Source organism: Rhipicephalus microplus, chromosome 5, assembly GCF_043290135.1.
Source record: "Rhipicephalus microplus isolate Deutch F79 chromosome 5, USDA_Rmic, whole genome shotgun sequence".
NCBI classification, from domain to species: domain Eukaryota; kingdom Metazoa; phylum Arthropoda; class Arachnida; order Ixodida; family Ixodidae; genus Rhipicephalus; species Rhipicephalus microplus.
In genome coordinates this window covers 128,961,791-128,988,113 of record NC_134704.1, presented here as the reverse complement: position 1 = coordinate 128,988,113, position 26,323 = coordinate 128,961,791, and the positions used below count along the sequence as shown (strand labels likewise).

Sequence of the window (26,323 nt, the reverse complement as noted above, 5' to 3'; positions counted from 1 at the left end):
CAGAAAGGCGGATTAATTGGGGAAAGTGTCTGGGGTTGTGGCACGGAGACTGGAGGTCAACCCCAGATACCTATGCTAACTTTCACTGGTTTAATACTCCAGTATAATATCTAGGCGTGCCTTTCCAGCACTACAAGGACACTAATGGCTACTGGACTGAACAAATAAAAGAAACGCGCGAAAGGACAGCGCAGTGGAATGGCAACAGCCTCTCAATGTTTGCCAGAGCCACTGTATGCAACATATTTTTAATGAGCAAATTATGGTATCTGATGCAGGTTTTGTGTTGCTCACGGGTGCATGTGCAAAAGCTGCATAGAATATTTGCTGTGTTTATATGGGTGTCGACTTGGGAAAACTCTAGTAGGACGAATTTGTTCCGAAGAGTAAAACAGGGGGACTAAGCCTGTCGCATCTGTTCGTGCGACTAGTTAATCGTTTTATTTTCTTTCGAGATGTTCAACACCCCTTCTTAAGTACGGTATGCCAGTTACGCATTTGTCCTGTTCTGCCTAATTTTGTGGTTAGCACCGCAAGCATGCCCGGAGTTACGCGAGGTTTCTTTAAGGAAGTTGCGGACAGTGCCCGGTTTCTGTCAGTTCGGTTTTCCAATGAATACCTTTTTTCGGTCGGGCGAAAGAAATTGCATAAAGACATATGCGACATGATTTTTTCAGTTCCTATGTATAGGTTAATCAATAGCGGGGGAGAAGGCAATGATGCTCTTAAGCGTGTTAATAACATGCAAATTCAGCCTAGTGCAAAAAGCTTTTTCTTTAAATTACACTCCGGAACACTACCGGTTAAGACTTTTTTAGAAGATAGAGGAGTTTATATGCCATGAGGGTCGAACTGTTTGATCTGCCGTAAGCTGGAGACAATAGATCACGTTTTTTTTGCATTGTTGGCAAGGAGTTTACTTCTGGGATGTTTTACAGAGAACTCTACAAAAGGAACTTCCCTTACATTCACTGGGTATCAGGTTTTTAACTGTAGAAAAAGGGGAGGGACTGCCTTTTGATCTTATAATGCTGCTTCGTCTCTATTGTCTATGGCGGGCAAGAATGGCCGGTTACTACTGTGACCCTGACAGGCGTCCAGCCCGCATGCTTTTCCGCGAAAGCATTGCTCAGTACATTGATATACTCAAACAACAAGGTTTTGTTCCCGAATGGCTCTCCAGGGCTGAACCCCTGGTGAACCTGAAGGAACTTTAGCACTGTGACCACTAATAGTTCCGCAACTGTTTTGTCATGGCTTCTTTTGTTTATGTTATTGTTTACAGTGACTTTATTGATGTGTGTACCTAGTGCAAAACCGGTAATAAATAAAAAATGCGCAGCAGTGGAACAGTGGTTAATGTCTCGCTATCACGACCCACAGGTCCCACGTTCGATTCTTCGTGCCAAAATGTTTTGCTGAGTTTTTTTTGTTCTTGCAATATATATATATATATATATATATATATATATATATATATGTGTGTGTGTGTGTGTGTGTGTGTGTGTGTGTGTGTGTGTGTGTGTGTGTGTGTGTGTGTGTGTGTGTGTGTGTGTGTGTGTGTGTGTGTGTGTGTGGTGAGTGATGGCGACGACGTCGTCAATGTCGACGCCGGCGGCAAAATGCAGCTGGGAGTGTCCATATAAATACTATCGCAATAAAGCAATGTACTGCGTATATAGGGGGAGTTTCCATATAGAATAGCATCCCTAGAGGCTCTGTGTCTAACAATGCCTTAGCATCACTAATCAGGCTTGTTCACTTTCCAGGAAACATTCACGTTATAATTTTTTTCAAGGTGGTCCTTGCAAAAATTGATTGCTGAAGTTATGCTTTCTGTAACAGGGTGCTTCTTCTTTCACCTGAAACATTTTTTGCAGACTCTTTAATGATACAGGAATTCACAGTTGAATTCCGGATCAGAGTGTTCTGGATAATGTACAGATGGAGTGTAAATGTTCATTAAAGTGACCCTACAGCACTTCTTGAGCATGGTCTGAAGAAGCTGCAGATCAATAGTAGAGGCTCCCGAAGACACGCAAGCGAAATATTATGACGCAGCACGTGGCCCGGAATTCATAATAAGCTGTCGAAGTCAGCTAAAAATTACTTTTTCTTCCCTCCAGAAATGACGGAAGAGGCTCAAAAAAACGTGCGCAGAAGCCAACCTATCAGCCATTGGCTGACTCGAACATGGCGCGTTCCGTCGTTACAAGGATTGCCGCGAAAGGCCGCGACTTGTCCACGCGTGCGTGCGCGATACCACGAAAAAGGTCACGTATTCGAAAAAAAAAAGAGAAAACCTGCTCAAGGTCACGAGGCTCGCGTGATGCTTTTTCCATGCCCCTGCCATCCCTCCCTTTTCAACCTCCAGGGCTTTTGCTGGGACGAGAGAAGAGGGAACCCAACTGCAGCGTGCGACAGTTCTTCGTAACTCCACTCGTACAGGACAGATTCTTAAAATTTTCGCAGCATTGAACTCTTGAGGCAATAAGCTCTCTTAATGAATCCAATCCCTGGTTACTTCAAAGAGTGTTTCAGGGCACCTTTAAGGTCTTACCATGTCATACGCTGACCTTGAAAATACGACCTACGGCGCTAAAAGTGCCTGCATCTCCCCTAATCGAGAGTAGCTGTATAGACATGAAATGTCTATGGACAAAGCCCATTGGTCGGAGATTATATTAGCCACAAGCTTGTGCAAAAGCGTATTTAACCTACACCACGCCACGACGCTACGCTAATACGAACGCAACCTTATATATATATATATATATATATATATATATATATATATATATATATATATATATATATATATATATATATATATATATATATATATATATATATCGGTTCCGCCCTCGGCAAGTTATTTTTTCACCCACTTTTCTTCACATTTACCTTACAATTTGGTCTAATAACCTTCTCTATACCTTCCTTGGCTATATTGTCTGTTAACTTTCACTAATATTGTGTGAAAACACGAAAAAACGAGGCCTTAAGTATCCACCTTTTTTTTTGGTATATATATATATATATATATATATATATATATATATATATATATATATATATATATATATATATATATATATATATATATATATATATATATATATATATATATATATATATATATGTGTGTGTGTGTGTGTGTGTGTGACGCATATATATATATATATATATATATATATATATATATCCTTCTTTTGACGAAGGCCAGACCCCGGCCGAAAACGAAAAGTCAGAACAATTAGGTTTTAGCACAATTGTCAGCTCAAGACAATTTTTATTCGTAACTAGATCCACAGAGAACAGTAGCCCGGTGTGTGTGTGAGGGGGGGGGGGTCAGATCTTTGCCAGTTTACGGCCCCCAAGGCTGCTGCAAAAGAAACCACGAACATAACTTTGCAGAACGTGTCGTCCTGGGGACTCAACTATGGTGGCCGAACTAGCCGTCGCCTTATCGATCGCTTACGTGAGCAATGTTATAATGTCAAAACCCTGGCTGGACCTTTCTTAGTGATCCATTGTAGAGACGGGGCTGTGTAGCGCTGGACACGTGTACAGTTGTTGGCAGAAATATAAATCAGCTGGGAAGGGGGATCACTAAAACACGTAAGATTGAGAAGATGGGGTAATGTGCCTCAGCTCGCTGTTTATTGTTCCAACGAAAAAAATCTACTTTTGCTGTCTGACAACGCCATTTTGAAAGTGCCATGTCCTAGTGGCTTCGAACATGTATGCATCGATATATGCCAATCAGGTGAACATACAATTAATAACAGTGTTCTGGCCATATATTTCTTAAAAGAAGCGCCTGTTCCATTCATTATATATATATATATATATATATATATATATATATATATATATATATATATATATATATATATATGTATATAGTGTTCGTTAAAGTGACCCTACAACACTTTTTGTTTTGAGCATTGCCTGAAAACGCTACCAATCAAACGCTGCCGGTCGGACTACTCTTCATAATTTGCGTTCTCTCTTTTATGCGTTTTTTCTTTTATTTATAAACAACGTGCTCCCCATGTGCTCGCGCATTGAAATGATATCTTTTTACACGCGTATCAGGTGCCCTTCAAATCGTGTGACTTGCGTTTATATATGCCCCTATATCGCCTCTCGTGTCAGTTTTCATATGTTTATTTTATTGATATGCACGTTTATATAAACAGCACTCAGGTCATACACTGTATCCTGATGAAGGCCGAAGGCCGGACCCGCGGCCGAAACGTCAGTAATATCACTGCGTACGTGCGTCTTCCTGACTGCGGATATATATATATATATATATATATATATATATAAAGTCATACTCTAAGGACGTTTCCACAAGCGGACTTCTTTTCTATACTAGAAGAAGACAAATTCTGTTGTTGAGATGTCGACTTCAGTGACACCTCGTACTCACGGGTTTTTAACCTGCTCAAGCTTTCATCTTCCGCTGCATTCTTTTTTTTATTTGTCTAGTCATAACATGGCTTCTCCCATGAAACCTCCAAATATTTTTGGCACGAGTTATTTAAAAGTGTAAAAAAAATAGTCGTCTCGGAATGCCCCACTAAGATGTCATCTTAACCTAAAATCTGAACCGAACGTTTCTGTCCCTCCTCCAAAAAAAAAAAAAGCCAACCATGGAGCGAGAATGTTGTCTACAAAAAATTCGATAGCATACGCACCGCGCTACACAGTAGCTAGACAAGTTTAGTTGCAGATTGAAGTCATGGTAAAAAAAGGGGCGAGAAAAGATGTTATAGTGTTCTTACTCCTCGGAAACGAAAAATGGACAGCACTCAAAACACGCTGATGAAGGCGTTCTTGTGTCGCCCAACTTTGTCGCGTCAGTATAGCTGTCTTCCTTGAAGCTTTCAAACAGTTAGCTCCGATGTTTCACCGGTGGCTGAGCATTCTGATTACCGGGCATATAATCAACGAGTACTTAAGAAAGGTATGAATTTCAATTTAAGTTAACTCAAGCACAAGCATCAAACGATAGCTGCTCAAATTATAAAGTTACTGGCATTAATTACAGTTCTCGCCATGGCACTGAGAGGCTTCCGCCCATGTCTTGCACACTGGATGTACTTCTATAGAATGATGATGTGTCACCTGAAGTAGCCCGTGCACAGCCTCAAACGTGCGCGCGCAGTAAAGTTGTTTATAGGAGCTTTGGTTAAACTATTCAATTGGCAGCTAATCGCTCAGTGAAACTAGGAATATTTGTAGTATATGTAAGTAATGTTGAACAAGGGGAACTAGTTGCGAGTTTAGTATAACGAGCAAATATTGAAGCAGGCCATGCTTGATCTTTCTGCTCCACCAGGATGAGTGTCATCGTCTCATCGAGCGCATATCAGAATCGGATGGTCAACCAATCGCCATAGAAGACCTCATTTTGCCCAGCGTCTCAAACAACGCCGTGGCGCCCGTCTTTGGAGAGAGCTATCCGTTCGACCACCCGAAGCGCAAGTGGCTGGACGACACGCTGCGGAAGCTTGCCGTGGCCGTCAACACGACCCGCCGGATCACGCCTCTGGGCTTTCTCAAAGGTCCATTCCTGAACACCCTGGCGTTTCCTGGAAGACGCGACATCGAGAAGCACTTTAGAGCTCTGGGAGATTTCACAAGGTTTGTTCACGGCCTTGTAATCATTGCTAAGACGAGCCATGAAACACCCTCTGGTCCAGGTGAGAAAGCACATACCGCGTATAGCAAACAATGCTATGAACAGTTCAGCTAAATATTGCATTCTTGCATTACAAGGATACTTTAGAAGCGCAGCGTGAAATCGATGTTTCCTCAGCCACCCTCCTTTCATGCATTGATTTGATTTTGATTTGATTTGTGGGGTTTAACGTCCCAAAACCACCATATGATTATGAGAGACGCCGTAGTGGAGGGCTCCGGAAATTTTGACCACCTGGGGTTCTTTAACGTGTACCCAAATCTGAGCACATGGGCCTACGACATTTCCGCCTCCATCGGAAATGCAGCCGCCGCAGCCGGGATTCGAACCCGCGACCTGCGGGTCAGCAGCAGAGTACCTTAGTCACTAGACCACCGCGGCGGGGCCCTCCTTTCATGCAGTAGCCTGCGCTCACTCCCTTCGGAGCTGCACGTTTCTGCTATTTGTTGTCACACAACAGATAGCATACCATTAGTTGGTAGCCGACACGAATTTAGAGCACTGTTTGTATCAGAATAGCTTCTTACCACTGAGCGCAGCCACATACCGGCACATCGCTCCATAGTTTGCTCACATTACACAGAGAGCCACCCTCGCGCACAGGGATCATAGCGGAAACAAGTGATGCATTTATTCACGTGTGCTCAAAGTCATTACCCCTGCTAACGTAACGTTTTTCCCGTGGCATATCTCCCTGCTTAGCTTTTAGCGCACTGGTCGTGACTAGATAAGGTCAAATGCGCGTAAAGCTCGTGACAAATCAATGTATCTGCGCTCGTTCCCGAAGGAATCGAGAATCTTTCACGGCAATATATTCGCCAGGCAATCAACTTCGATAGAGAAGCCATTCGTGCTTAAGCAGGTAGCACAAATAAACGACACAAGCGAGGGGCAAATACACGAGACAAGTTCTAACTTCAAACTACTGTTTATTCTCAGAAACCATGCCTATTTATCAATGATCGGAATATGGTAATGTATCTATTTTACTGCTGTAACATTGATTCCCACAAACTCGCCAAGCTATTCGTTCTCCTAAAAGGCTATTCAATTATTGCTTGGATAAAGAGTCCGGGAACCCATAAAACGTTCTCACAACGTGATCGGCGCCGGGATGACGATTCTTCAGCCCACATAAAATACGAAAGCAAAACTGGCAACACTTGCATCAAGTGGTTCTGTGTTTTGTTCTTCTTGACAAGGGCAATCGTTAAGCTTGTGACTGACTTATCTTCAGGATGTTCGCTTGATCAGCTTGAAAAGCTGTAGTAAGGTTTGGTAAGCTAAAATCTTACGAAGAACTGACAGCTCACTGATACTAAAATAAGCATCCCTGACACCTTGTAAACACACCTGTGCTGCTGTTTTCCAGATGTGATATAGGATCACGCGTCGGCCCGTCGGCCACATGGTGATTTAATGGACAAGGTGGCGAGTTACACATCGGGTACATGATGTGGCGCCACTGTCGTGAAGCTTACGGGAAAAACCAAAAAAGTTCAGATTATTGGTTGTAAGCTTCGAGCGGTGGCAAGACTAACACATGGTCCATTTTTCAGCAGTTACTTAGTTACTTTGCAAAACAGGAGCAATGAAAAATGGCCGTTCGATTTTTAGCACGGTACTTTATTGTCCTGTAGACAGAACATCGTTCAAATCGTTAGTACCTGAGTATAGAGCGTGGGAGGCTTGGTATTTCCTCATAGCTAGATAGAGCCTATACTCATGTTGCTGATTTGTTAAACGCCAGCTTATAAGTGCATACAAGCACAACTGTAGTTGATTATTTCGACACAGAGTAGTTTCTCTGTTACCACGAGACCATGACCCCAGCCTACTTACCCTTCGCTGTTCTACTTCCTTTGTATCTTACGTCATACAGGATAAAGCACGCACAACAATTAAAATTTCCCAGTAATGTTTCTCGTTAAATCCTGCCTGGTGGTGCGAGTGCATGTGCTTTCTAGAAACTTCTAACGGGAACTGTTCCCTTTTCTTTCTTTTTATAGAACGGAAATCAATGCTAGAAGACGTTCCGTCAAATTACCATCGTCAAAGACGCTTATCGACGCATACTTGACGAAGATGGCACAGCAGGAAAATGACCATCAATCTAAAATGAGTGGTGAGTGAGTGGCGAGTTTCACTTAGGTATACTGGCAGCTGATGTTTCATTCAGCTTCATTTTTTTTTACTTCTTACGTGCCGTAACGTGAATCCAGAAGGCAGAGACTGCGACGGGATTTTTGTTTACAATATCGCAAGAGTGAATATATGAAAGAAATCCGACCGAGGTCAAACGAACACAGTCGGATAAAATACAGCAGACAAAGGTTGATCATATCAGGTGCAAACATCAGCAAATGATTGGGTAGCAAATAGTTCACTATCAATATGTACCAGTGACAAAATGGGAAGCACAGAAAATAAATACTAAATAAATCAAGTGGAATTCTCACGGTATAAAAACGCGCAATACATGAAAATAGAAAGCTTGGCATAATCAAGGAGCTAAATTTAAATAAATATATACATAAAAAGCTAATGGCAATTTTATCGGAATGAAGTGATGGTAAAGGTTTAACGGCATTGGGTAAATAGTTCCGTGATTTTGAAGCGTTGATCATGGACAGATATTTTCCACAATCAGGGCGCGGAACGAGCATCAAGCGGCAGAAAGCTGGGAGTCATGTGCAAATCGGGTGTCATTCTTACTAATAAATCACATAAAAACAAAGCATGAATATGAATGCTCTTTAAGAAGTGATTCACAAGCCTAAGATTAAGATTACAGTGAAATATGCTCGTCATCAGTATGGGCATTATCACGGAGCAGCAGCGTAGCATTTGGCTTAAAACCGGTGTTAGGGATAATGCATACAGCTTGGTGTTCAAAGCGCTGAACATAGACGGCAGATAGCAGCACAATATGTTTGCCCGATAAACATCGCCGCGACTCAAGTGACTAAGCATCAAGGCAAAATCAAGTGCTGATGACGTGACACTGGGAAAATATGTACCAGATTTCAACTCTGCTCTACTATCAAAGGTACATTTTCGTTGAATGAAGACAATGTCTTAAGACGTTTTCTAAGTTCAAATTTAATTTAAGGTCCAAAAAAGATAAGCAGATAGGGACGAGTACGAGGTGGGCATGTGGGAATGTCTTAAGTCTACCAGGCAGTATGTTTTTTTCTTACTGACTCTGAAAAACGAGAATTTAGTTTCATCACAATTCTTAACTAAGTGATCGGAAGGACGCCACGCAAAAGTCTGTTCAAGGTCCTGGTTCAGTTTAAGGATGAATGTTGGGAAAGACTTCCAACGCAAGCAGATGCCAGCATCATCGGATTGTGGAACGCACGTGCACGACTAAGATTTTATGGTGAATGAGGATTGTTTGATTGATTGATATGTGGAATTTAACGTCCCAAAACCACTATATGATTATGAGAGACGCCGTAGTGGAGGGCTCCGGAAATTTAGACCACCTGGGGTTCTTTAACGTGCACACAAATCTGAGCACACGGGCCTAAAACATTTCCGCCTCCATCGGAAATGCAGCCGCCGCAGCCGGGATTTGAACCCGCGCCTTGCGGTTCAGCAGCCGAGCACCTTAGCCACTAGACCACCGCGGCGGGGCTGAATGAGGATTGTAATGGAGGACAGAATATCAAAGATAGCCCTGCAGTCCATTTTCCTATGGGAAAGGGCACGCAGTCATTTTTTTTCTTCACAATCGTGCGGGAATGAAGTCACTCACGAACGTGTAGGTCAGCATCGTACGCAAAGCTGACTGCCCCCAACGGTGTTTTTGGGAGGCGAAGCTCCTCTTGTTTGGGGCTAGTCCCTCGGTGAGTCATGCCCAGAGTTCTCAAGGCGAGCGTGAGTGCTCTTGACGCACTTCCTTTCTCACCGCCCGGAGGTCAGTGAGCGTACATCTCCAGAGAGCTGCTTATCATGAACACCTCGGAAGAGACGACCGTAGCGCGGAGAGGTCACAACGTGGCTGCCAAACGGGCCCGCCGCCAAGACCCCGTATTGAGAGCTCATGAGACTGAAGAAAGATGACAGCGTCAGCAGCAGTCGCAAGCCAGCACCAGCGTCGAGCCGGAGGCAGCGGCAGCGGCGAGGCTCGCACAGTGAAGCGAAGTGTGCTCGTCGACAAGCGGATTGCAAAGTGAGAACCCGCGAAGCAAAGGCGGTACGCAAGCAGTGGCAACAGAACTTCGAATATAGGAGCGGGCGCGGAAAGCTGTGGTCAATCGCCGGATGCGGTCGCTAAGTGAGGCTGGCGACGCCAACGTGCGCTTCAAGCGCGACTTCCTCGATTGCTCGTTTGGCCACAGCTGTAAGGTATGCGACTGCTTGTGGTCGGGCAACAACTTCACCACCATCGCTTCCATGCGCAACGACCAATGCCGTGAAAGCGCTACCATCGTACCCCAACGAGAGTTTCACGGTTTTACCAAGAAGCATTCGATCTTCGCTCCATTCATCATCTTTGACTTTTTTTTTCCTTATTGAGTAGGGTAGCACCAGCCTCACCCCAGTAGACAGTCTACACAAAGAACACGTTCTTCAATAATAAATGTAGTTGAACTGTGTGTGTTTATTTTGAAATATTAATTTTCGAATCAAGAATAATTTCATGGAAAAAATCGTGAACGAAAAAACACCTGCTAAAAGTCCCATAAGATACGTAGTGTATTGAAAAATATAATTATATATTGATTAGTTTTACACTCTTTCCCAAACCTGGAATTGTTTATCATCATTACTTAACGGTAACTGCCAAATATGTCGGTGGACTCTCTATTCGCAAAAACACTTATCCATGAACTGCTAGTAAAACCGTAAATTTTTTTTGAGCCACCCCAAGAAACTTTTCTGCATTCAACTTTAGCAATCCAGAGTCGGTGTTATTAGTTTTACAAGCAGGATGAAAGAACCTTTAGGACAAAAGTCATTAAAGTTGGTACTGGAAGTTCCAAGTGCACTTTTAGTAATATTTCATCGAACTACGCTAAAATCACGAATAATTCCGCAACGAGGTATACGTCACTGCAGTACGTCATCAAGCATCACCGCAGTAACAAGTCACAGTGCAGGGCCCCAATCACAATCAACACTTAGTGGCTGCCTCAATAATATAAATTTATGTTTGTTGCACCACCTCCAGATTAGCGGTTACAAATAGGCATCGTTAATAGAATATGACGCTTTACATCCCGAAACAACGACATGATTGCGAAACACGCTGCAGTATAGAGGGCTCCAAATATTTTGACCATCTGGTGCTCTTTACCGTGCACTGGCATTTCACAAAAGACGGGCTTCTACCATTTCGCCTTTATCGAAATGCGCCCACCGCACCCGGGATTGAACCCGAGAACTGCGGGTCAGCAGCCGAGCACAGTAACAGCTACGCCGCCACGCCGGACACAAATATGCGTTGTTGTGGACTGCTCTATTACGCATGCGTGAGTAATCATGTATCTGCTTTATATAGTTTTTTTTTTAATTAACAAAATTTGAGTTATGGATGTAAGCGCTGTCCTGTCTACTTCTTCTTGTCGAGGTTTTCAGGGCGCTTCGACCAAATTTTCAAACATGAACGTAAACCAACTGGCATAACTCGCCATCGCGCTGCAACTACAAGTTAATATTGATGGTATCGCCCACAATGAATGCGACCAAAACTCTGACCTGCATGTAATCGACGAAGACGAAATAGTACGTCATAACGAAAAAATAGTTTATCCCCCTGTATATTATTCGGTATGACGCGATAGTGAAACGTGTTCTCACAGAGTTGGTTTAGCGTTTATTGTGCATTGTTTCAGCAACAGCAACGAATTGTGAGGTCACGTTAACAACGGCAAGCGGCTCGAAACTTGCAGCGCACAACTCAAGCAGAAAGCACGCTCGAAATGAGCATACACAGGACGAGCGCGGACTAACAGCTGTCACAGTTCGACAATTAAAGCACGCTGTTCAAACAGAAAGAAAGACGTGCGAAACGAGCGCGCAAGTACACGCAGGACAAGTGCGAACAACTGTCACAATTCTTCTGTCGTCGTGTGTCAGCAGCTCGCTCTTTTCGCAAACGCGGCCGCGTGCGAAATGACCTTCACCCTCTACCACGCAGATTTTACAACGTCACATCCTTGATGGAAATACGTCAGCAGAGCCGTTGTAGGCCCCGGCATAAAAAAACCTTCAAGTCAGATGGTACATATTGCATTCAAATAACCTAGTTTTATTTAAAAAACGAACGTAAGTTTGATTGCTGGTCTGTCAAGAGTTCTCTAAATTTGGAAAAAAAATTTATTTTGAGAGAAAAAAGCCTACATATAAAGTGCTTTTTACGTTGACAATTTTATAAAAACACTTCACGTTTTCATTGCAACTAACCCAGTTCTCCTTCAGCACGCTAATAGCAAGTTAATTTCATATGATTATACTGGCGTATAGCACATGGATGCCACGCTTCTACTTCTTTAACCATTTTTATGTATGGCCATCAAAATATACCACATCTTAATAATTCCAACAAATGCTATAAACAGCAAAAAGCATGACGTTAGCTTTCCGGCAACTTTCTGCATCTATCTTACTACCTCGTTCATCGTGTTACACTGTACCTAATTTACCACCTCACCTTGTGAGCCTGTACATTTTCTGCGGCTCTTCGTGTCCTATGTTTTCAAACCCGCGCAGTGGAGAACCTGATGAGCACGGCAATCGGCTTCTTCCAGGCCGGATCGGCGGGCGTCCCTACGTACATGAACTGGCACATGATTAACTTCGCTCTTCGAGCCGACACGCTGCAGGCGCAGGTGCAGGCCGAGATCGATCGTGTGGTGGGTTCGCTCAGGCGCCCCACGTGGGAAGACAGGACTAGAATGCCCCTCACCATGGCCGTCGTGTGGGAGATGCTACGCTGGAAGGCCATCACCCCGCTTAGTGCACCCAGGAGGTAAAAAAATCGGAAGACACTTTGTAAGTTCCATATTATGTCCGGCGAAAGCATGTGGCCATTCGACTGACAGTGCCATGTGTTTTTGTTGCTCCGGTTCATGCTGTAAACATTTTTTCTTGTCTTGCATTGTTTTGTATTTTTGTCCTCTACGCTATTTTCACTCAAGTGATTGATGAAAGAGTGTAAGGGGTAGAGGCCCAGAGCTGTAGCGGCACAACTACTGCTATGCACTACTTTACGATCCACGTCACTGCTGAGAGAGCGTAAAGGAGAGCGGCTATAGTTGGCACTGTTCCAGGGCACACACGGGCTGACTCGAGTACGAGACATTGGCTGTGTTCCGATTCCTAGACATCACGTAGACAGTCTACGCAGACTGCTTAAAAGACCGCACCGAGCCCATGCTGTCCGAGAATGGGAACACGTTTAGACAGCTTTTACGCGACGATGCACCACCTCGCGTCGAGAAGAAAAAGCTAAAATAAACAAACGTAATAGCTGTTTTTCTGCCTTATTTCATGTTAAAATCAAAAACAAATAAATGTTACTCACATAAAGTGTCTGGGAAAGCGTCCGCTTGTGTGCAGACGGCAATTTTGGCGAGATTTGATCTATCTGGGCGATTCGCTGAGCCCTCATCTTGTCTAGACAACAAAGTAGCCTGCATTGTATTTGTCTACGATGCGGTCTTCTCTGAGCTGTCCACTTTGCCGGCTACATGAGAATTGGAATGGGACTTAAGATGGCCGCCGTCTATTTAGCTGTCTATTTAGCCGTCTGCGGTAAGTATTGGAACACAGCCGTTGAAGGCTATCGCCTTAATACAAGCAAGCGCTTCCCCCATAACAGTTTCGGGGTACGTTCCAGGCTAAATGCACTACTCTCTTGTAGAGGGTTTCTTCTTCTTGGGTATGAGAACATGGGTAGGTAAGCTAAGTCAGAGGTGCACATTATAAAATAAGAAAAGGGGAGGACAATATTCCAAAGCGTTTCCCACGCACGAACGCAGGAGCTCAGAGACCGTTTTCATAGGTGCCACCTACGCACAATGAAAGCGCGGTGAAGTAAATTTATAAGGCAGTGGTGCAGAAAAATGGGAATTAAACACCGGGGAGTTCACATTTCTCTAACCCCGCCTCCACTTCTCAAGTTTGCACGCACATGCACAAAAGCGCATACAAGCACAAACACACATAAAAATTCCGAAATAGAATTCTCTCCACACCCCTTGATTTAGGTTGGTAAGGTATTAAATAGTGAGATTGAGAATCGGGGACCCAAGACACTGGGGGTGGCGGTGGCAAACGTCCTTTTGAGGTCAAACACTTCAAGTGTTCGATGAATGAAGATAGAGACGGGAACAAGCAGCGCTGGACAGGGCACGGTGTAGAATGAACGACGAGGACACTGACGCAGTAATATCGGACGTTTTATGTCCCAAAATCATGGCACAATTATAAGAGAGAACGTAGGGGACAGTTCCGGAAATCTCGACCATGTGGTGTTCTTTAACGCGCACAGACATCGCACAGTACATGGGCCTCTGGCATTTGGTCTCCGCCGAAGTGCGATGCCTCAGCCAGGATCGAACCTACGACCTTCTGGTCAGCAGCCTAGCACCGTGACCGCTGCAGCACGGTTGCGGACGTTCTTACGACATCCGTCGTTTTTTTTTCACCGTCCCACATTCAGCGCTGTTTGGTCCCGTCTCAATCAGGCACCAAACCAACCCAGCTATAGGTGCACTCCTGTATATATGGTAAATGTATTGCGCAGGGCCGCGGTGGATTTCACTTGCGACGGCTTCTTCTATCCGGCCGGAATTACGGTTATGGCCAATTTCTGGGCCGTCCACAACGATCCCAGCGTGTGGCCTGATCCGGAAAAGTTTGACCCAGGCCGTTTCTTGAACGACGATGGTTCGGCGACATGCGAGCGACCCAAACGCATCTTATCGTTTTCCTTAGGTACGTGTCCTTACGTGAACGCGAATATATATTTCGTCAAAAGTGTTTCATAGCTACACCACCGGCACCCGTATTGAGAAACAAATCATAGTTAATTCTTTCGTGAGAACAGTGTGAAGCATGAAAATCACATAACCACGTAACATATAGTGACGCGACTAAAAGTCACGTAACATCCCTAACAACTGTTGCTGTGACTAAAATTCCGTAACATTTCGTAACTATACTCACGCGACTAAAAACTCGTATCTTCATGGTACGTGTAGTCACGTGACTAACAACCCCGAGATATCACATGACGTTGTCACGCCATAACATCACGCATAACATCTAGTCACAGGACTACAAATCGCGTAACAAGATGCAACAACTAGCTACGGGACTGAAATCTCGTAACATCTATAATCACGTGACATATCCTCGCCGAAACCACCTAACACGCGCTTAGTGTGGGGAACCGACAGAAACCGTTGAATAGTCAAGCCTATCCATACTTAGTACGACTTGTAAAAACTTAGCATCGATAGCGAAAGCTTGAGAAATTACAAGCTAAAGCTTACAACCTAGGTCAAACTTTAGCTCCGCTAATAGTTCTGGCCTTGCACCTTTCACATTGCTCTATTGCTTCTCTGAAGATGTGATCATATGAGACCCTGCTGTCAGTTGTTCCGCACGGACATCCTCGATAAATGTATTCTTGGGGCATTGCGTTACAAACCTACTAGATTGCGGCACGCTGCAATGGGATTCTCCAGATTTATTTTGAACATCTTGACTTCATTAACGTGCTCCTAAATATGCGTACACGGGTGCTTTCGCATTTCTGCTCCATCTACACGTGATAGCCATAGCCGGGAACGAGTCGCATCTGCACGACCTCAAACCTCAAATGCTGTCCGTTTTTGTTTTGTTTTTTTTTCCTCAGGAAAGCGCAAGTGTCCCGCGGAGACTCAAGCTGTCATGGTGATATTCCTGTATATCACCAGCATACTCCAAAACTTTAGAGTGCTGCCCGAAGATGGAGTCACCATTGATATTGGCGATGAGAACGATCGCCTACCCTCCAAGACCAAGTACAGGCTCCGTTTTATTCCCAGAAGAAATTAAAACCTTAGGGATAGAAGACAACAAACCAAGCACCTTAATATTAATAAGAGGTAGCACGTGTTATAGAGTGGTAGAAAAAGAGGGCATAAAAAGTACCGTATCGTTTCTGCACTGTACTAGGCAACAATTTACTTTGGCAGTGGAACGAAAAGTGTACAAGCGAGGTGTGCGTACTGAGATCGGCAGCTTGCAGCCGATCTCAGTTCCAGTTTCGTATCTGCTCGCTCGCAGCTCGGCGACTGTCTGGTACGTAACATTCGTGGACAGTTCAAGTTGATGGTGCCTTACTCCAGCACAGATGGTGCAGATAACTTGCTCGGTCTGTTTCGACAGGCATTTTCTCTCACATTTTGACTATGTATTTCTCGGAGAACAAGAGGGCGAGTTTTCGGCCGCGCACGGTACTGCGGGCATCCGGGACGACATGTTTACTGGGGGGAAAAAGCGTGCTGAAAGCACTGCGCTGTACAAAAACTGAAAAAAAGAATGGTACAACATTCTTTTTCCTTCAGTAGTTTTCCACGTTCGCTTTATTTTTATAATGAAGAAAGCTTTCCTCATTCGAGAACGGTAGCTCTGAAAATTGTACAATAAAAATAGCTACTACTTTTTGGCAAGCGCGTATATATATAGGTAACTGCTTCGGTTCCATAGCTTCCCCGGGAAAGCCAAGAAAAGTTGTCGCACAAGAGATGTACAAACGAGCTCAACATCGCATGCTGCAAGCCAAGTCTATATATATATATATATATATATATATATATATATATATATATATATATATATATATATATATATATATATATATATATATATATATATATATAATGTGTGTGCATATATATATATCATCTGCTTCAGAATCTGTCCACCGTTTTTCAGTTTATCTTTTTAACTATCCCCTTCATTTACCACTTCTATTTTAGGTTGTGGCTGTGAACTTGTCATTATTAGAGGCAAGGTTAGGTAGGGCTTTCGATGTTTAAAACAAATACACTACCCACATCATTTCAGTACTTTACATCAGATCTCATGGCATATTCACATGAATTCATGTTTGATTTTTAGAATAAAGCATTTATTAGAACGCAAATTACTTCCTCTTTATCGCAGTCACCTGTAATCAGCGAATGTTTTCACAAAACCCTGTTGTGTTTGTTGTTTTCAAGCTGTTCGCAGTGTATCGAGTCGTATAAAAATCAGTTTATTAACTATACGTGTTTGCGTACAATTGCGTGTGTTGTGGTTCATTGATGACAAACTTTGCGGGTTTCAGAAATTGAAAACGTCACGTTTTTAGGTATTATTGAATTTAAAAAATCTTTCTGCAGTCTGGCAACCTAAATTGTTGTAGGTATCTACAAATTAGAAACAATATGAGTTCTTCACGTCTCCTTGATAAGTTATGAGAAGGAGAGAGACAAAAGAATGGGTGAAAAGTAGGGAGGTTAACCAAAAGAATAGTTTGATTTTTAAGAAGGTTGTTACTGACAGGTCGCACGGCTGTGAGCGCACCACATTTATTCAAAGCAAAAGTGAAACCTTGGACGGAAGCGAACCACCATGGCACAAAATTTAGGAGACACGGCTTGCAATGGGCTAAGTAAGGCGGACGAGCGAACTTCAAGGCGCCTGAAAACAGGTAATCTACTTTGTCCGATCGTAAAGCAGTTCGATCCGAACATGAATGGGTGGTGGCCACACTTTCGGGAGACCTATGGCTGTCGTACGATATAGGAATGTAACAAAAATATCCCCATACCCCCTTCTACCCTCCTCAACGGCTCCTCGCTGGAGTTCCAACAGACTCTGGTGAGACGGGCTCGAGTCGGCACCGCGTCATGCGGAGTTTTTGACTAGGGGCGCCGACCATGTGGCAGTGCCATGCTTTTGCCCCCAACACTCTGTTTCTCCCTTTCTTTTGACTGCGGAGCATTTCTTGGTCGCAAGATGTCACGCGTGGGGCGTCGGCGTTGTCCCCTCCTCCACTGCGCATGCTCATGCCTCGCGTATCGTGCCGCATGGTTGCGTCCGGTGATGGTCCGTGCAGAGAATTTTCCCAATCAATGGGAAAAAGGGAATCTTCGTCATATTGCAGGAAATTTCAGGAATGGTTAAATTCTTCTCTGGCTACCGATAATAAGCGGTCACAGTGCGCCTTCATCTGCCGTAATCGGCTCTGGGGCATGCACCTCGTAAGCATAGCCTGTGATATTGGTTTCTGATATTTAAGCAGAGTGATTTCTAGTTCACTATTGGTCTTATACTTGAAGCCCACAAAGTTCAGTGTACTAACAGTGTATGAATTAACAAAATCATGCTTTTGTTGTGCTGCAGTGGAGGGGCTAGTCATGATTTGAAAGGTTGCCACCACGTGAGACCCGTGTAACTATAGTGGGTGTGTGCGTAAATAGGGGCGCAAATTAGTACTGTTGTGCAGGGAATTTCACTGGGAATTCAGTCACCGTTGGCAGGGAAAGATCCCCGAGATAGAAAATTTTCATGTCTCTGAATGGGAATTCTTCGGCGTAGTACGGAACACCACTGCTTGCGTCTCGTGCCATCTGTTTGCTCCACCCTCTCTCTCTCTCTCTCGCCTCGCAAGGCCCAGGCAGGCAGCGTCTGCTAGTAAAAGAAGTTGACTGGTTCCACGTAGAGTGGGAATCGATGATATGCGAAGCATGAACGATATCGGTTGATATGTCACTTTAAATCAGCACAACGTTACGAGGTCAAGTTGAATGATGCCGTACATGACTCCCGTGTCATGATTATTATGTTAGGATGTGTCATTTACCTTCGTCATCTATTCACGTCACCTAATACCAAATTTAGTATATGTGGAGCTAGCGAAACGGCCGCGATCACAATATAAGCGTGGTATGTTGTCATGTTCTTACATGACACACGTGTCAGGATTATTATGTTTGCACTAGTAATATATTTCGTCATCCATTGACGTCACGTATGACCAAATTTGGTATATATTGAGCTAGCAAAATGGTTGCGAGCGCATCATGATATGAACGACTCCAATATACTCCAATGTAGCGTTGACACGCACGCACGCTGTGCACATCAACGCAACGTTAGCAAAACGCGAGCACTCTATAGTCTGACGCCAGGTGCGACCAGCGTCCGTCGGCGCGGCCCGACGGCAACCGGCCCGAAAAGTGACATGCTGCATTTTGCGCCGGTGTGTTACCCAGACAACACTGCGTCTCCCTCTTTCATTACGGAGGGATGCTGGACGCGCTGAAACGCGCATGCGTCAAAGCAACGCAGCGCGGCACGTGCCTGCGAGTATATGGCAGGACCGGCGCTTGGCGTGGCAACGCCGGCAAGCACGCACACGACGTCACGTCGAAATTTATTGGCGCGTTGACTGTGGGATGTAGTCATGTTCTCACATGACACGCATCTCATGATTATCATGTTTGCACCAGTCACATACCTTCGTGATCTATTGGCGTCACGTAATACCAAATTTGGCATATGTGAAGCTAGCGAAACGGCCACGAGCGCATCATTAGTATGGCATGTAGGCATGTTTTTACATGACACGCATGTCGTGATTATCACGTTTGGATGTGTCACTTACCTATGTCGTCCGTTCACGTTGCGTGATAACGAGTTTGGTACATGAGAAGCTGTTAAACGTCCGCGAGCGCATCATGAGCGTAGCATGTAATCATGTTGTCACATAACACGCATCTCATGTTTATTGTGTTTCCACCAATATCACACCTTCGTCATCCATTCACGTCCCTTAATACTAAATATGGTATAAGTGAAGCTAGCGAAACGGCCGCCAGCTTATCATGAGCGTGGCGTGTAGTCATCATGTTACATGACCCGCATCTCATGATTATCACGTTTGCACCAGTCACATACCTTCGTCATCCATTCACCTACTGTAATACCAAATTTGGCATATGGGACGCTAGCGAAATTGCCGCGAGTGTATTATGAGCATGGCATGTAGTCATGATAATACATGACACACCTCTCATGATTATAATGTTTGCACCAGCCACATACCTTCGTCATCCATTCACGTCCCGTAATACCCAATTTGGTATAAGTTAAGCTAGCGAAATGGCCGCCAGCGCATCATGAGCGTGGCATGTAGACATGATGTTACATGACATGCATCTCATCATTATCATGTTTGCACGAGTCACATACCTTCGTCATCCATTCTCCTACTGTCGTACCAAATTAGGCATATGTGACGCTAGCGACACGGCCACGAGGGCATCATGAGCGTGGCATGGAGTCATGTTGTTACATGACATGCATCTCATCATTTTTTTGTTAGGGTTTTTTGCTTGAGTTCGCATTGCAATCATGCTATGTCATACCAGCTATGCAACATGCCAAGTGAATGAAACCACCGTTAGAGCTGCAGGACCATGAAATGTAAGTCATGACATTCATGATATACATGTTATGATTTTCATGTTATCACTAGTCAAATATGTTCTTCATACAGTCATGTATGAGCTAAAATTCGTAGGCGCACAGACAGACAGACAGACAGACAGACAGACAGACAGACAGACAGACAGACAGACAGACAGACAGACAGACAGACAGACAGACAGACAGACAGACAGATAGATAGATAGATAGATAGATAGATAGATAGATAGATAGATAGATAGATAGATAGATAGATAGATAGATAGATAGATAGATAGATAGATAGATAGATAGATAGATAGATAGATAGATAGATAGATAGATAGATAGATAGATAGATAGATAGATAGATAGATAGATAGATAGATAGATAGATAGATAGATAGATAGATAGATAGATAGATAGATAGATAGATAGATAGATAGATAGATAGATAGATAGATAGATAGATAGATAGATAGATAGATAGATAGATATGTGTCGTAGAAACTGCACGAGGGACATCACGAAGGTGCACGTCAAGTTCACGAGAGATCAAGCTCTAAGGGACGCTCGGTTTCCGGCTGTGCCACAGGAAAACTTCACAGTCACGGAAAATTCTAGGGTAACTTTTTTCATGATTTTTTAGATGTTAATTATTGAAAGAATATATACGTACATGTGTAAGTGGCTCATGAGCTGCCCGTTTGTGTGAACTGTAGCCACTGGTTTACTAATTTGTACTTATTTTCTTTTCTATGTATGTAAACTTCATTTCATGGACGGGGACATTAGTCAAGACGCGACGCTTACACATCATACTGGCCGCGTATTGACATTGTCACTATCTTATGTGCGTCTTCGCCATGACATTTCACCATCGAAGTTCCCAAATTGTTCGAGCTACTTGTCCAGAAAGACCACGAGGGGGGAAGATCCTGAGTCCAAGCGTGCGCCAATAGAGGATGCAGCCCTTCAGAAAGCCATCGCTGAATCCAACGAGGTGTTTATCAAAGCACGCGAAGAGGATAAATTAAACAGTTCGAGCGTGCTTGCCAACCACTTAGGAAGCCAACGTAATGTTATGCGATGTAATCGAAATAAATGAAAAGTTTCTTCTCATTCACATCATCGACGATAAAGCACCGGGGTTGAAATATTCGGTTTGCGTGAAAGGAGACTTGAGCGTGACACTACACGTTAGGAAAACGGCCGTAACAAAATCTGGCCGCAGATCTCTGTGTCCCCGAAATCGCTAACAGTAAAAGGGGTTTGGTGGGACTCTTGAGAGGCATCGAGATGTGGGACCTTGACCTGATGTCAAACTCAGTTTCAGAACTTTGCAAGGCTGTTTGTATACTGCTTGATCAGCCGCCAACTTATGTGTGGCGAACGATGTCAAACCTACATTTTTCAGGCCACCAGATTCATGGAGTGCAATAGACCTTGAACTTCACTCCACGGACCTTCTGGTATCATCGACCACGGCTCCAGACAGGATGGGCAGCGACCATTTCCCCATCTTCACCAATATCCTGGGATTTCGAACTGCTGGTCGACAATTCTGCAATGTAACACGCTGGGACACCAACAGAGAAGCGTTGGACAAATCCACTGGTGAACTGTTCTCAGATATGTTGCAAAGCAAGCGAACGGCAACTTCGTTGCTGAAACTGCCCGACCACTTTCCTGCTCCTGACATGAAATTGAAGAACGTCTGCGCAGCACGTAGACGAGCGGAGCGGAAACTAATGAGAACAAAAGGAAATCCGTCTGCGAAAACCGACTATAACAGGATAAACGCTGCGGTTCATCGCCATAGAAAAAAAATTGAAACGAAATCAATGGGCCGCTTTCTGTGTGAGTTTATCAACGTTTACGCCCTTGACAAGTATATGGGCAGTAATAAATAATTTTTCTGGGAAGATCCGCTCACACAGGCCATTCGAAGCACTCGCTTTGAAACTAGGGATAGATTTGCAAACTCTTGCAGAGGATTTCGCAGACGTGTACACATCTGGTAGATCAGCAAGAGTGGCGATTCCTCTGTCACCCCAGTTTTTTCACACGATGGATACGCCATTCACCTTTCGAGAGCTGGATATGGCACTTAACAAATTAAAAAGACGCTGTGCCATGGGTCCCGATTTGATCAGCAATCAAATGCTGAGAAATCTGCCATATGAGCGAACAGGGGCCCTTTTGGACATATTTACTCATGTCTGGAGCAAGGTATAAATCCCATATGTTTGGTAGACAGCATGGGTGGTGCCAGTCCTAAAATCCGGAAAAGGTCTTGCGAGCCTAGCATCATATCGACCGGTATCTCTTACATCATGCGTATCTAAGTTGATGGAAAGATTAATATATACAAGATTAACTTGATACCTTGAACAAGGAAGACGATGGCAATTGTGTATGACCGGATTTCGCCCACGACTGAGTGCCCAGGACAGTGATTTGGACCTATTAGGCTACATCGAGCACCACCACGTCAGCGGAATCTCGACACTCGCCGTCTTCATGGACGTTGCCAAGGCATATGATTGTGTGCTTCAGGCAGGCATCGTGAACGGGCTCCAAGCCATGGGTGTGTCGGGGAATGCTCTTCGGTTCGTACTTGAATTTCTCAGAGACCGCTGTGTCCGTGTTAAGCTTGGAAATGTAACGAGCGAAGAGAGACGCGTTTCCCTCGGCGTCCCACAAGGAAGTGTTCTATCTCCCTTGCTTTTTAACGCTGCCATGGCCAGCCTTCCTGACACTCTGCACTTAGCTCTGAAAGCAGCTAAAATATCCATTCACGCCGATGACATCTGCATTTGGATCTCAGGGTACCAGCACAAACGTTTGGCCCGGATAGCACGCAGTGCTATTTCAATCATTGAGCGTCACTTGTTGACACTTGGCTTATCTTTATCAGCAAGAAAATCGGCCTTCATGCTCTTCCCAGGAGCGCGACGGAAGTCAACACGTCTGTCGCTGAATATTCGAGGCCACTGAATTCGTTGTGCAACAAGTGTCCGTTTCCTGGGCATTACCATCCACAAAAAGCTATTATGGCGACGTGCGGTTGATGGTATTGTTACTGCATCAATGAAAAGGATCAACGCTCTTCGTCGCATGGCAGGGGTCCGTTAGGTCAACAATCCTATGTCCATGCTTAAATTGAATGATGCGCTTACACCAAGCCGCCTTCTTTATCAGCTGCCCCTGATATCACCATCACCGAGCCAGTTCGAATGCCTAGAGGCAGTGCACAGAAAGGGTCTTCGCTTGGCGATGGGAGTTCCTCAGGTGGCTTCAAACACGAAGGTCACCAATGAAGCCGAGTCTCTTCCGCTCCACCTTTTGGCATCTCAGGCCTTATTGAAGCAGCTGTCAAGACTGGGCGAGTCCTTCGCAAGCACGGCGCTTCTCCGGCGGCTAAGAGCAAGAACTGGCTCACATTTCAACGCGGCACTAAACACATTTCGATATTTAGGCTTGAAACTGCCTAAACAGCGCCCTATCGACCCACCATGGTCTTTTGTGGATGTTGCGTGTAACTTCAGCGTACCCAATCTACCAGCGAAGTGCACCATTCCCGCCGTGGAAGCAAAATTTCTTGCGCTGGACCACTTGACCACCATGTACCGTTGCCACCTACAAATGTACAACGACGGATCAGTGTGCACACAAATGGATAGCTGCGCAGCGGCTTTCTGCATACCCTGCCTTGGCGGGTCATGGTCAAGCCGCCTGGATCGCGTGGTTTCGTCCACAACGGTAGAAAGCCCTGCAATCATGGCGGCTTTGCGAAAATTTCAATCCTCTTCTGCACGAGATGCTGTAGTGCTGACGGACTCCAAATCGGCGCTACAAAGGCTGCATCCTGGCCTACCTCAAGAAAAGTTCAGCAGGCAATCTCTGGCGCTAATTAAACACCTAAATGGCTAGAGTTTTAATATAAAGTTCTAGTGGATCCCATCCCACGTTGGCATTGAAGGCAATGAAGAGGCTGATGCCCTTGCATGCGAAGCACGTACATCTGCTCCAAAAGTAAGAACTCCCAAGACTTACCAGAACAACAAAGATGTGATACGCAATCAATTCAAGGCGATCTACAAGTTTCCACACCAAGCATGTGTAATTCATGAACTTTCTCGTGAACAAGCGACGCTTTTGTACCGCATAAGAGCCGGCTCCGCATACACCCCGGCCTGGTCATTCAAGACTGGGAGATACGCTTCCCCGTTCTGTGCCTTCTGTGGTGACATCGGAGATATTGAACATTTCATTTGGCTTTGCCCACAGTTTGATGTGCAAAGAGCAGCGATGATCCGCACCTTGCGAAAAGGCTGTCATAGGCACCGGACAGTTGATGACGTCATTTTTCCTGAAAGACCCGCGGCAACTAGGAGGAACGTGCAACGAATTTTGTTGGTCTTCCTGCGAGACACTGGGCTGTCTGGCACGTGGTGACAATTTCTAAATTCAGAAGATGCTCAGGCGGAACAATTGCCGGCCATGCAGGCCAGGCTAACCCCGCCTGCTGCAACACCACCAACACCACCACCACCACCACCACCATGCTTGATCAGCTTTGCACGTCCTAAGCAGAATACGAAGCCACCTGTATTCGATTTCTGAAAGAGCAAGTCACCTTGCGCCTATCGAAAAAACAGCGCAGGCGCTACTACGCTGATTTATTATGTTATTATAAGAAGTATCACCTGGCTGCATCCTAAGACAATATTATCAATGTGCTCGTCTTATGTATGAGTCCTCATCAAGAGCATCAGAGTGAAACATTCCTCAGCTACGTGACAAGAATTTCTTACCTGAAAGATAACCAGCACTTTGTCACTTTTATAGTTGATGAAATGCGTATGAAACCTTACTTTAACTACAAAGAAGGCAATATCACCAGCGCTGCACTCAATGTAAATGAAGCTGCTGACTGTGTGCTCATTTTTATGGAGAGCAGCCTGACCTGTAAATTCAAAGAAGTTGCGCACATTGTGTCGGTGCACCAAGTAGAAGCGGAGTTCCTGCAAAAGACGCTTAAATACGTGAATTGTGGGCTGGAAAAATTGGGTACAGGTTATGTGCGTCGCCAGCGACAGCAATTATGTGAACAGAAAAGCGATGTCACTTTTCAAATCACCTCCGCGTAATAGAATTGTGTACCAACATCTATCAGACCCTTCAAGGCCGCCGTTCTTCGTTATAAACCCAGTGCACATTTTAAAATGCATACGAAATAACTGGATATCAGAAGAGTCACCAAATTTGCTTCTACTTCCCGGAGATCATTCCAAGGAGACACGCCAGAATCAGAGCGAATGCAAACAGTGTCGTTTGCAACAATCGGGGACCTTCACAGCAAAGAGTGTGGCAATCATTTGAAGTATGGCTATGGGCTGTCAAGAAAAGCCCTCTACCCTTCGAATATTGAAAGACAGGGCGTAAAGCTTGCTTTACAAATCTTCAGTGATTATTTACCAGAGGCGTTACGAGCTCTTGAAGCAAATCACTTGTTCTCTGTCAAGGCCACGGCTACATTGACTGAGATCATATTCAAGTGGTGGAAAATAGTAAACGCCAAAACTCTATGGAAGGGAGAAAGGCTTAGAGATCACTTCCAATAACCAGTGCTTTTTATTGATAACGATCTGAAAATGACTTCTTGCACATGTTTCTGAGGTGGATAGATGAGAACAAAAACAAAGGTTTTGACAATGGTACTCTGACAAAGGAGACTCGCGCTGCTCTCGACACTACCTATGTGCTCATTGAGCTTGCTAGGTACAGCTTCGAGGAGCTTGGAGTGCCGTATGTCCTTTTTTTTTGCGAAGATTCAGACAGACTGCCTTGAAGATCGATTTAAAAAGTATAGGCAGCTATCAGGTGCGCAATATTAGATTTCTATCAGGAATATATACGAAATCGGAAACACGCTGCGCCTGCAGAGCACCTTCCCTACAGTTTCCCCTGACCAGTATACTTGCAATGTGTCCGAAATCAAGACCATGGCATCGCTTCCCACAGCAATGTCGTTACCAGCCAGGCTCTTACGAAGATAGAGGACGTCCTCCCAGTCCTCGTCTACGTTGCAGGTCATGCAGTATGAGCAATGCATGTACTCGTTGACCATTGACAGA

The 26,323-nt window shown here is 44.5% G+C and overlaps 1 protein-coding gene and 1 pseudogene across 1 annotated transcript in view; both read left to right on the top strand.

The window, feature by feature from the left end:
* The window catches only part of LOC119173720 (cytochrome P450 2F3), an 80,606-nt gene extending 64,715 nt beyond the window's left edge, over positions 1-15,891 (top strand). Inside the window, exons 5-9 of the mRNA XM_075894401.1 lie at positions 5,354-5,658; positions 7,726-7,841; positions 12,440-12,698; positions 14,478-14,668; positions 15,594-15,891. Coding sequence (XP_075750516.1) covers positions 5,354-5,658; positions 7,726-7,841; positions 12,440-12,698; positions 14,478-14,668; positions 15,594-15,775 — 1,053 coding nt within the window. The 3' untranslated portion in view covers positions 15,776-15,891. The remainder of the gene's footprint in view (positions 1-5,353; positions 5,659-7,725; positions 7,842-12,439; positions 12,699-14,477; positions 14,669-15,593) is intronic.
* Positions 15,892-20,958: 5,067 nt separating this feature from the next.
* On the top strand, positions 20,959-24,907 carry LOC119173721 (uncharacterized; annotated as a pseudogene).
* The last annotated feature ends 1,416 nt before the right edge of the window (positions 24,908-26,323 follow it).